The sequence below is a fragment of the Dermochelys coriacea genome, chromosome 4 (assembly GCF_009764565.3).
Source record: "Dermochelys coriacea isolate rDerCor1 chromosome 4, rDerCor1.pri.v4, whole genome shotgun sequence".
Classification (NCBI taxonomy): domain Eukaryota; kingdom Metazoa; phylum Chordata; order Testudines; family Dermochelyidae; genus Dermochelys; species Dermochelys coriacea.
In genome coordinates, this window is record NC_050071.1 from 86863086 (window position 1) to 86876148 (window position 13063).

General features: G+C 38.5%; 1 protein-coding gene across 2 annotated transcripts in view; it reads right to left on the reverse strand.

Annotated features, from left to right (window-relative positions):
- Positions 1 to 2542: 2542 nt before the first annotated feature.
- The window catches only part of PDGFRL (platelet derived growth factor receptor like), a 52918-nt gene continuing 42397 nt past the window's right edge, over positions 2543 to 13063 (reverse strand). For both annotated transcript variants that reach the window (XM_038399777.2, XM_043513705.1), the window contains exons 4-6: positions 8171 to 8464; positions 7588 to 7727; positions 2543 to 3288 (exon numbers count right to left, since the gene is read on the reverse strand). In XM_038399777.2, coding sequence (XP_038255705.1) covers positions 3100 to 3288; positions 7588 to 7727; positions 8171 to 8464 — 623 coding nt within the window. In that variant the 3' untranslated portion in view covers positions 2543 to 3099. The remainder of the gene's footprint in view (positions 3289 to 7587; positions 7728 to 8170; positions 8465 to 13063) is intronic.

Genomic DNA, 13063 nt, shown 5'->3' on the forward strand with positions numbered 1-13063 from the left:
GTGGTGCTCCCACACCATTCAATGTGTTACTGAACAAAAGTCTATTTAGGATAGGTGATGCTGTCTCACTTGCTAGACATTTTAAGGAAATGAGTTATCTAATGACAAGTTTTGGAGGTACTGAAACTACTTTGAACTTAAAACGGTGGACACCCCTAGTGTTCATCAGAGGGAAAGGTACAAGATTTTTCATTGATCAGAACAGAGGAGAATGAAGACTTGGGTGGATTTTTAAAGCAGAAGCTGAAACTCTACCTCCTTCTCCCAACCCACACCCACAAGAAACAGATTTATTGGGGTGCAGTGCAACCAATATTCTCTATGCCAAATAACCAGTATTCAGGTCTAACCCCTAGGGTTCAGCCCACCTCTGAATCCTCTCTTACCCTCTGCACACAAAGGGAAACGAGGGCACACAGGAAGGCTGGTGTACACATACATGAGCTAGCATGCTACACGTAGTATAGCCACTGTCACATGGTCAGTAGCAGCATGGGTTAGCTGCTCTGACAAACTCACCTGGACCCTGTAGGTACATACTTAGGGCAGCAAGTCCATGCTACCATATTTATACTCTACATCCAATGAAAGCTGGCATGAGTATGTCTACATAAGCTGGAAAGCACAGCCAAAGCTTGTAGTGTAGACATACCTTATGTCTTTGCAGAGGGAAGCTATTCCATTCCTCCCCTCCAAGCTTATGGGTCCATCCAGGCTGGACATAGGCAACAAGTTGCAATGAAATTACAAGCACAGATACAGCGGGTAAATCCTGTCATAGCTCCTTACTAACCTAAACATAGGCCTCAAGAAAAGTGGAGGGATAAGCCCTCTAGGTAGCTTGTTAATCTTGCTGAGGGAAAAATTATTTCCTGATGCTAAAAATGGCTCAGACCCACAGAAGTTTTGGAACACCATTCAACCTATACATCCACTGTAGGGATGGACGCATTGGTCCACAGTCACAGTAGCATGGCTGCTGTCTGCCCTGAGCACTTCAAACATACAGGAAGGGCATGCACACAAGGCAATCAACTCTCCCTCCATCCACACAGCTTAGCCTATGGCACCAAGACACAGAGGATTCTTTCCCCCTCCACCCCTGGCCATGAACTCCAACTGCATTTCTGAGAGGGGTGCGCAGAAGGTCTCAGGGCAGGGGGTTATCTTTCCCCTGCCAGTTTATCAAATAGCTCCCTTCCCCTAGAAAAGGGGATGGAGCAGTGGTGCATTTAATTAAGACTTGTGTTACTAGCTGATCTGAATGAAGATTACAAACTAGCATTTCTGATGAGATGGTGCATCTTATTGTTTTGCCGCCTCTTTATCATATTCTCCCTTGGGTGGATATCCCTTATGCACTATCCTCTCTGAGATGGTGAATTGAGTTGTATGGTCCAATTTTTGTATTTAAATGGGATTTTGTTTGTAATATTAATGTCCAATTTACAGGTGTGACTATTCTCCAAAGATGGCAGTAGCCATAAATGTTACTAGAGAGACAAGGTGGATGAGATCATCTCTTTTATTGGACCAACTTCTGTTGGTGAAAGAGACATGCTTTGGAGTTTACACACAGCTCTTCTTCTTCAGGCAGTTGAGGGTTTCCTTCCTGCCATTCATTGATTGAAAAAAGCAAAGCACTACTGCTTAACTGAAATGTTCTATTCTTCCCTCTGACTTAATCTGTTGTTAGTTATCCTATAGTGATGATTTTTATTCCTTGTTAAGGATTGGGCTTTTCTACTGTACAATTATATTCTTGTTGATGTAAATGCTGTTTGTTTAATGCAATTCTTGGTTAATCCTGATCAACTGTAATCAGTTATGTTACTGGGTTGAATTGGTGGTTTGTAGCTTTAAATCAGTCTGTGTGGGCTCTGAGGAAGGCACCACCTATAGAAATGTCACTCTTGATCATCATCATAACCATCAGTGTTGATTATGATGGGATAACCAATTTCTTAATTTAATAATCTAACTTTGTTTGTTTTCCTTTTTCTGTTATACAGCCTGCTTTTTGGCAAATCATTCCATAGTGAGAAGCTTAGCTGTTTCTCTCTCTACTAAATTACACAAGTCTACAGATTGTTTACATTTTTGATTCAGGTGTTTCATTTTCATTTATACGAAGACTGGAGTAAATTCACTAAATACAGTCAAGGTAGTTACCAACCTGGCTGATACAGGATCTTTTCTCAATCAGTACTGTAAATCAATGTGTTCTGCTTATATTCTCCTGTGAAAGATTGCTTATAAATGCCAAGTCATATCTCTACTATGTAGCAATAGTTAAACTCCCATGCTAACGAGGGCGGGCATTTTAAAATTAACTACATAAGGGCAAGAGCAAGATATACAACTGGAAATACCCTAAGACAAAAATGAAAAATATTTTACCTTTTAACTATAATTTTTTTAAAGTACATCCCTTTAAAAAATGTTCAGTGCTACCACAATTTAAAGTTAGCATGTACTCAATCCTAACCATCTCAGGTATGACGGTAAACAGTAAAACCACACACTTATACAACTTTGTCAATATTCAGTAAAGAAATTTAATTAAGGTCTACCAAAACCAGAGAAGAGTAATCACTGTTGACTAATTTTCTATAACAAGTGAATCATGACTAAGTTTTAATATTTTTACACGTACAAAAGTGTTAAAATCACCACCATGACAAAGAAGAAAATATATCTATGCCGGTGGGTCTACTTAAAAAGTTATTTTTTATCCTCCTCTCAGCATTCATGAAAATAACGCACAATCAACATTTTAATAGTGGTTATATTTACCTAACATAAAAGTTATTTGTATATAGACTCTCCCTGCCAAAGATTTATCACTGTACTAGGAGCACTTAGGAGCCACATGCATAATAATCAGGCTACAAAGGTTTAATACATGGGTTTCAACCCAATTTTCCTGAGTATTGATAAGCATTAAGATCTCTGCTCTCTAATGGAAGTGGAATGTAAGGACATGAGGATAGAGATATTGACAGAAACCTCCACCTCAGAATTCATAAAAAGAAACTGAAGGGTTAATGTGTCCAATAACATACTGTTTGTTCATTCTGTGTCCACAGACTCCACATATCAGGTCAGTTCAACATGGGTGACTACTGTGGTTTGTCCTCGTAGGTTCTGAGCTGTACAAATATAGTTGCCAGCATCAATGGTTTCGAAATCTTCAATGGCAATAACACTCTTGGAAATTCTTGTGGTATGCCCAATTCCTCTGTTGATCAGCCTCCAAGAATCTTGGATAATCACAGGCCTTTCATACTGTTTTTAAAACACCCACATAAGGAAATTATGATGTATAATTCTGCAAACGCTATTTAGTGACAGTATATTGTTAACAGTATTTCATTTCAAAATCCAAAACAAATGCTCAGACATATGAATCTAGTCTGAAAGTCAGATTAATTAAGTGAGGAAGCTGAGGGTGTTTAGTAGCCATTACAGCAATTTGCCTACAATAAAAGCTACAGGCAAGGTTGATCACTACTGTTGTATTCATTTTAGCTTTTCCATTTAGAAATCCCTGTTTTAAATTCACTTTGAGTTTAATCTTGTCCCCTCTTGAAGCCACAACCAAACTGCATGTTCTCCTTCTGCGTTCATGCCTTCATTTTAAGTGTTAACACAGCCACCTGTACCCTCTTGTGCTAGATAAGGATAGGAAGACTTTCATTCTGAAATACCCAGGTACGCACGTTTGGACTATTTGGCTGATTCAGTACATTTACAACTGTGGCCCTACCTAAACTACAAAACAGCCACGTTTATATCAGTCAGATTTTGGTTGTGGCCCACTTATGTTAATGCTTTTCCCATGCCTATGTGAACAGATAAGATACCTATCTTAGAGAATCATGTTTTAGACTTGGTATCTACTAGGGTGAAAGCCTGGTTCCCTAACGTGGCTGTGGATTTTTTTTATCCACACAGGATAAAACTGTTACATTATAGTTGGACTGCCACCATTTTTGTAGTGTAGAGAGGACCCTTGTGTTAATTTTACAGCTGAAACAGTATTCATCAAGAACTTTCTAGACAGCACAGTATTATACTATCCAAAAGAGTTATTGTGTTGCCCTCCATCAAGCTGTTTCTGAAATATTCAAGCTAAAATGCAATCCAGGATGTTTAGATAGCTGCCTGTTCCCATGTAAGAGTTGGAAAGCCATTTGGCTGATTTCCTGGGGAAAATTCGATCTTGAAAAATCAAAATGTTAAAGGACATTTTCTGTAGACCAGTGTCCCCTGACTCTCACCTCAACCCCCACCATCCAGTGAGGTTAGAGACATGGCAGAAATTGACCCAAATGTTTGTGAAAAATTTGATGTAAAGAACTGAAAACACAAGTCTCTGGTAGCAAATTATAGGGCGTGGTTTAAATGCAGAGATATCCTGCTGTCAGATTACAATGTAAAATGTCTATACTGCAACAGCTTTTTCTGTTTGCATCCACAATGCTGGAAACAAAACTTTAACCATGTTGCCTTGTGCTACAATAGCAACCAGGATGAACCTGGTAGGAAATGAAAATATCTTCAAGCTCTGCAGTATGTTTATGCCAAAAAGTAAAGAAAATGAAACCCAAACATGTTTAAAGTGTATGCTCTCTCTTCCATAAGAGTAAGGCACCTTTGGAAGGAAAGACAGACATGTCATATATAGATTAAAAATAGACAGCATCTCTTTCTAGTGTTAATTTAGTAGTCATTTACAAATGCCAAGATTATTTATACAGGACCTCAGGACATCATATTCACCTTCAGATTAGTTTAATAGGAGAAAAATTGCTAAAAGCCAACTGTCATGGTGTGCAAAGACCATACATTAGCCAAAGACAGTCCAATCTGCACTTATGCACAGGAAAGAGGAGCCAGCGTCTAAGTTGTTGTCTAGTCAGTTATCCAGGCTACTCACAACAAGTCAATCAAGCCAGTCATCAATTATTAGTTAAGAGCATGTCACCTGTTAACTGCTAACTGGCAGATTCTTACATCAGCAATAACATTGCAAAATGAATAATCTCAGCTAGAAAATACTGTAAGTAGGGTTGGCAGAATTTGATTTTTTTAATAATTTCAGCAGATAGTAGCGGTTTATTTTTAAGCATTTTTTTTTGTTATTGATTTTAAATTTTCACAGTTGTGGGAATTTATGGAGTCAGATAATGAGGGGATCAAACATTTAATGACAGTAGGTGTTGAGATTGAGAGTTAAAAGCTCTTTAACCGGTAACAAGCAAACAGTCTATCACATGTCAAAATATACAAAGTAAATATTGTTAAATCAAATTCTAAGAAGTTCTCAGCATTTCTTACTTTTCCTATCTGGAAATTTTAATTATTATTGATGGAAATATTTTTGTTGGTTTGTTTGTGTATGGTGAAATCAACGCTTACTGACATTTACTGATAAAAATCTAAAGCTTCCAAGCCTACTTGAGTCTTCACCTCCTACTTACTTGTCAGCAAAAATATTACATCCCTGAGAAATATAAACTGATAGAAGTTTTAAGAGTTGATGAGCACTTAAGGTTGCCCAAGTGCAAATTCCACAAATATAATGACAAAAAATTCAAGGAAAACACCAGATAAGCCAGCTATCATTCACATGCCTCAGTTGTTGGATTTGTACTAGAGCAACCTTAACTCAAATCCAATCAAGTTTTAGTTTGGAAGAATTTTCCCGTTATTTTATTAGCTATTTCTCAGCCTGGACAGCTACTGATGTCGATAGTATCCTCTCAATATCCTTCCCCAGCCAGCCCCATTCCTTCACATCTTCCACCCACTCACCTGCTCCTCCACATTCTGCCCTTTATCTCCATTCAACAAAGGTCAATATAGATCAGTACCTATTTATAAAAGATGCATGAGGCAGCATTCATGGAGTTGTGAGAAGGTGGAAGATATGAGGACGCTGAGCCCCACTTCTTTTCTGTGCCCTCACAATCTCTCTCAACTCCCCTGATCTGAGTCCAATATGCCCTGTCTCTTAATAGGCTCTGTGCTTTGCAGAAACTGGGCAGGCTGGTAGGAGGAGAGATCTCATGGAACTCAACAGTTCTGGTGGCTTTTTCTTACAGAAAACACAGTGAATATCAAATAATGGGAAGAACACTGTTAAACTGCCCTAGCCCTGAAAATACTGGAGGTTGTAGGGATTGTAGTTCTCAAAAGAAGAAAAAAAGAATTCAAGGAAAACAATTCAAAAAGGTTGCACTTAAAATAGTTCCTTTGCCAAAAATTACTAAATATTTGACTAAGACAATATGATACATTGTTAACCCTGCTATAAGTATAAACCTCAATGCAACATAAATCACAGAGTTACTGAGACATATCTATAATATTCACTCTTCTTGGGCAGAAAACTGACAACAGGATTGTTCCCTTCCAGTTCCAGTATAACCGCTGTAAGCAAAACTGTTTGTTGCAGTAGATGGATGGATGCATGACCATGACTGTCTATATACAGCAAGAGTGATAAATTCATATATTTGTCAATCTGCAAAGTATGCCTAGCACTGGAGCTGCTTATATTTAGGATGTTTTCTTTGGAGAACTTTTATTTTTCTTTATAGAAGCTTAAATTCATCACATACTGATCGTGCCAGAGAGGCACCAGTATCATTTACAATTATGTACCAACTGCATTTAACTCTTGGACCTCATGGCCAGGGTGATGAGACCAGTGGAGGCAATTACTGCCAGAACATCCTGCCACCTGAAGTTCAAATCAAGGGCAGGTTTGCGAGTCTAAAGCTATTGTCAATGGTCAGTGTGGTACAGAAGGGGAAGAGTACTTAAATATCCTCCAATGCTAGGACTACAGAGTGAGTTTGTTGAATTGAACCTCGCAGTAAATGGCACAAACGTGTAATAGGCTCCACATGAGAACCACCAACACAAACGTTTCCAAATGGCTCTTCAATGGTAGCCCCTCATAGAAGCATTTGATATGATCCAATGCAACAGACCAAGAATAGCCAAGAATTCTCGATGCAACTATGCTTCATCATATTGTAATTTTTCCCCAAGGAGAATGATGACTGTCATCATCAAGAGAATTTCTTAAGCCAGGGATGAATCACTTCTTGTTTGAGAGAAGTTGGTGACCAGGTAAGCGTTCACCGTTTCCCATCATACCTCACCCAGCTTGATTTTATTTTCCTAGATACTGCTGTCAGGTTAGAGAGCATTTTTACAGCTAACTTCAGGCCCTCACTGAGGAAAATGGGCTGAAAATCAACGAGATTGTATGTTGCTTCCTCCTAATATGACCTTACTACCAGGGCCGGCTCTAGGTTTTTTGACGCCCCAAGCTCGGAGAGCGCAACTGCCCAAGCCAAAAAAAAAAAAAAAAAAAAAAAGGATGGCCGGAATTGTGCCGCCCCAAGCACTTGCTTGATTTGCTGGTGCCTAGAGCTGAACAATGCACTCTGATCCACGTTGCCTTCCCCAGCTAGAAAACACTGTCTGGTATTTAAAATGTTGTATTATGAGAGTTTACTCTTATTAAGAAAAAAAAATGCACTTCCAAGTTAGAATTGTGTGTCTTACCTCTTCCCCTGGGTACTTCCAACTGAATTCTACTTCTACGTCTGGCTCCCCAAGGACTATACAGAGAACATTAACGTTGTCACCACCTTCTGCTTTGTTGGATGATGCCACAATTGTTGTTGATGGTGGACCACTAGGAACTGAATGAAAGGTGTGGGTGGGAGGCAGCAAATAAATGTCCCAAATCAATAAAAATGTTAACAAGTTTTGCTTTGATTTATCTTGGCTCTTCCACATTCTCTATTATCCCCTTTAGCTCCAGTTGCTGTTGGAATTTATTATGCACCACAGGTTCCTATCCAGCCATAATAAAATGGTTTATAAGTGTGCATCTACTTTTTAAACTTAATAGTATAAGCCTTATGCTTTCCTATATTAGCATAAATTCTGGCAAGATGTTCTACAAACCGATTTAATTTGAAAAGTACATTTTTGTTTAAAAAAATCAGACAATTTGCAAAATTCCATAATTAGAACTAGGGTTTTGGTTTTTTTCAAATTCACATTTGAAATCTTGCCCTATAAGCAACTCCAGCAAGAGAAATGAGCTTGAATGGAAATCTATGGAAATCATTCATCTTACCTTCCACATACAGTAATTGATATTTGATGGAAATCTGAGGTGCTCCCTGTGATTCAGCTCTACAATAGACCACTCCTATATGGTCAGAGGTGGGGTGCTGATAGATAAAACCCTTCTTCACATCATAGATAATGTTAGTTCCATCTGTTTTGATTTCTTCTGCTGGAAACTCCCTGTGCAGAGTTACTTTTGCTGATGGGATGGTCACTCTGCAAGGGATTACTGCTGGTTTATCTGGGTTCAGGTAGACAATCTCGAAATAACTGGAAGTAGGTACAAAGAGCTCCCCTTTATCTATATAAGAAAGTAATGCAATATAATATTTAGCTATTCATATCAGAAAAAAATTAAATGTAAATGGTCTTCTAATATACAAAAAATGAACATAAGGGAGGAGAAATTTACTAATAATTAAGTTCAGATTTTGCATTAGCAGACATTTATTTCTGTATCCAAAATATCTGGCAACAATCATTTTAACATACTTTACAATTAATTCAAGCTGTCACCATGGACTTGTTTTTTTTAAAAAGTAAAAACATGTCTGACTTGGACAAACTAATATGCACTTTGGCTTTAATCACTACATTTAGAAAAAAAAAGGAATGTAGCCTTCTTTGCCTGTTTCATAAAATGGGAGGGAGGGATTGTATCTTAAAAAAAGAAAAAAGACCACCAACAATTTTGGGATCAGCTTTTGAAACAATGCAGAATTACACAAAAAAAGTCCTAACGAGTTATCTGGCTCTACTTAAATTCATCCACCCTTTTTCAAAGGGGAAAGTAGAAAAACACCAGGAGTTTTATTATGGCCTCTGACAGTATTTTATTTTGTATTGTGCTTGGGTACCAGCAGGAAGGTTCCTTGGAAATACCTAAGATTGTAGATACAGACTGCGAAATACTTAATTGTTTTTAAACTCTATGTAACTAAACAATTCAAACATTTTAGTGCTGTAAAGTCATCAAAAACAAGCAGTATTCTAATATGTTGACATATTGCTTATAAATGCAATTCTTAAACTCCTTAATATTTCCAGCCTGAACACTATGTTGTAAGGTGGCTTATCTGATTATTCCAACCTTTTGAAAAGAAAGAAAAGGCAGTGTTCCAAGGTTGTTTCGAAAAATGGCTTCCATACAATCCCATGGCTCCAACTTATTTCTGAACCTTATTAAAACAATCTTATCTTAGTCATCTTATGCTATAATACTAAAGCATTTGCCAACTAAAACTGGTTTAGCTCTAATCAGGCTACAAAGTTTGTTTTTATCATTCCTAATGTTTCCCATTAGGATAATAAATTAATCATTTGCTTTAATCACTAACAATGTACTAGGTAATAATACTACACTGTTATTTGACTTGCATAAAAACTACGGCTGCCAAGAGATTAAAAAAAACTAATCACAATTAATCACACTGTTAAACGATAATAGAATATCACTTATTTAAATATTTTGGGATGTTTTCTACATTTTCAAATATATTGATTTCAATTACAACAGAATTCAAAAAGTGTACAGTGCTCACTGTATATTTATTTTTGACTACACGTATTTGCACTGTAAAAAAAACAAAAGAAATAGTATATTTCAATTCACCTAATACAAGTACTGTAGAAGCAATCTCTTTATCATGAAAGCTGAGCTTATAAATGTAGCATTGGGTACAAAAAAACGGCATTAAAAAATAAAACGCTGTAAAATTTTAGAGCCTGCAAATCCACTCAGTCCTACTTCTTGTTCAGCCAATCACCCAAATAAACAAGTTTGTTTACATTTGCAGGAGATAATGCTGCCCACTTCTTGTTTGCAATGTCACCTGAAAGTGAGAACAGGTGTCAAGGCTGAATCCACACTCTGTCATCTCAAGTGCAGAAGGTGAGGGCCTGCAAGGATTCTAAAAATTAATATGTGCCACTCCAGGCTTGTATTAAACTCCCAAGGTTACAGCTTTTCTCTGACCTTGGCTTGGTAAACGCTGCCAACACCCAAATGCAAAAAAAAAAAAAATCCTTGGACCCAGGAAGGAGCACTTGAGAATTCCTCCCTGTGGGGTACCCTCAAGCCCTTTCACCCCCTCCAGGGAAAAGCTGAGAAAGAAATCCAAGGAAATTAGTAGTTGCCACCCAGCTAATCAAACAGCATATGCACAGACCTCTTAGGACACCAAAAATCCAATCCTGTTCTTAAAAAAAGGTAAATTTTATTAAAAACAAAAAGAAAGAAAATACATCTGGAACTTGGGCTTTTGCTAGATTTTAAAAGAGCAATTCCAAGTATCAAGCACCCAAAATAGCTTTCTTGGGGGGTTCAGCTTAAAGGTTACAAGCAAACAAAAGTATCTGGGGTTAGCAAAGAGGAAATCCAGAAGTCAAAATAACATTCCCTATCCAAATAATTTCTTCTAGGTATGGAAGATGAATGTTCACACCTGGTTCAAGCCTTACACAGCATTGCTGCTCCGTGTTTCCTTCTCCAGAGAACAACAGAAAAAGGGAAAGTTTCTTTCCCAAATTTAAAAGTTCTAGCCTTCCCATTGGCTCTTTTGGTCAGGTGCCCACTCCTTTTACCTGTGGGCTTGTTAACCCTTTATCAGTAAAGCAAGGAGAAAATAGACACCAAGAGGGATTTTACAACTAACTGGCTGGCTGGGTGTTCATAAACCGCCCCCCTTCATTTATCACATGTCCCCCAAATCACAGACAGTGCTGGCCAGCCTGGTTCAGGTCGGGTCCACATCGGCTGGGATTTCTTCCTGGATGTTTAGGAAACAGAGTTAATAAGATTCATGCACCTCTAATGTTACTAATAATTACATGAAGAACTAAACAGTACTTTTTACATTTCAAGGACTACATTGACTTAGAATGCAGAGACATTTTTACCCACCTGATTTCTGGGAAACCTTCCTGGGAGAGTGCATCAGCCACTTTGTTAGATACTCCTGAAATGTACTGTATTTTAAAATCAGAGTCGTGCAGAGCTAAACTCCATCAAATAAGTTTTTTGTTAGGCTATGTCTACACTACCCGCCGAATCGGCGGGTAGTGATCGATCTATCAGGGATCGATTTATCACGTCTAGTGTAGATGTGATAAATCAATCCTTGATCCCTCTGCTGTCGACTCCAGAACTCCACCAGGGCGAGAGGCGGAAGTGGAGTCGACGGGGGAGCGGTGGCTGTCGATCCTGCGCCGCGAGGATGCGAAGTAAGTGATTCTAAGTCGATCTAAGATATGTCGATTTCAACTTCGCTATTCTCGTAGCTGTAGTTGTGTATATTAGATCAATCCCCCCGCCTCCTGCCCCTCGTGTAGACCAGGCCTTAGTCTCTTTGACTGTGTGAAGCCACTTCAGCATGGTAAGTCTGCGTGTGGAACCGCCATCCCCAAATGTATGGACATAGCTTCTCCAGAGCATACACAATGGTGTAATATTCTTTTTCAGACACTGACCAGTGCTTTTCCTCACAGAAAGTTTTTTGCTGAGAAACATGACAGGATGGAATTGTTGATCTGGTCCTTCCTGCATTAAAACTGCTCCTACACCAAGCGCAGACGCATCTGTGGTTACGACAAATGGTCGGTCAAAGTTCGGGGCCCTCAGTACAGGGTCAGACATAAGGGCTGTCTTAAGCTGGTTAAAGGCTGTCTGACACTTCTCAGTCCACTGAATGGCATTTGGCTGTTTTTTCTTGGTCAGGTACCCACTCCTCTTCTTTTACCTGTAGGCTTATTAACCCTTTACAGGTAAAGCAAGCAGAGAATAGACACCGAGGGATTTTACAGCTAATTGGCTGGCTGGGTGTTCATAAACAGGGGCTATCCCCAACCCCCTTCATTTATCACAACAGGCGTTCTCATGGCACTGTTGTAGCCAACATCAGAAGATATTTACATGCCAGATGCACTTAAGATTCATATGTCCCTTCATGCTTCAACCACCACTCGAGGAGCCATGCTGATGACAGGTTCTGCTTGATAACAATCCAAAGCAGTGCAGACCGATGCATGTTCCTTTTTCATTATCTGAGTCACATGCCACCAGCAGAAGGTTGATTTTCTTTTTTGGTGGTTCGGGTTCTGTAGTTTCCACATTGGAGTATTGCTCTTTTAAGATTTCTGAAAGTATGCTCCACAGCTCATCACTCTCTGATTTTGGACGGCACTTCAGATTCTTAAACCTTGGGTCGAGCGCTGTAGCTATCTTTATAAATCTCACATTGGTACCTTCTTTGAGTTTTGTCAAATCTGCAGTGAAAGTGTTCTTAAAACTAACGTGCTGGGTCATCATCTGAGACGGCTGTAACATGAAATATATGGCAGAATGCAGGTAAAACAGAGAAGGGGACATACAATTCTCCCCAAAGAGTTCAGTCACAAATTTAATAAATGCGTTTTGTTTTTTTTTAAATGAGTGTCATCAGCATGGAAGCATGTCCTCTGGAATGGAGGCCAAAGCATGAAGAGGCATATGAATTTTTAGCATATCTGGCACGTAAATGCCTTGCAATACCGGCTACAAAAGTGAAATGCAAATGCCTCTTCTCACTTTCTGGTGACATTTTAAATAAGAGGAGGGCAGCATTATCTCCTGTAAATGTAAACAAATTTGTTTGTCTTAGCAATTGGCTGAACAAGAAGAAGGGCTGAGTGGACTTATAGGCTCTGAAATTTTACATTGTTTTGTTTTTGAGTGCAGTTATGTAACAAAAACATTTGTAACTTACACTTTCACGACAAAGATTGCAGTACTAATATGAGGTGAATTGAAATACTATTTCTTATCTTTTTTACAGTGCAAATATTTGAAATAAAAAATATACACTTTGATTTCAATTACAACACAGAGTACAATATATGTGAAAATGTAGAAAAACATCCAAAA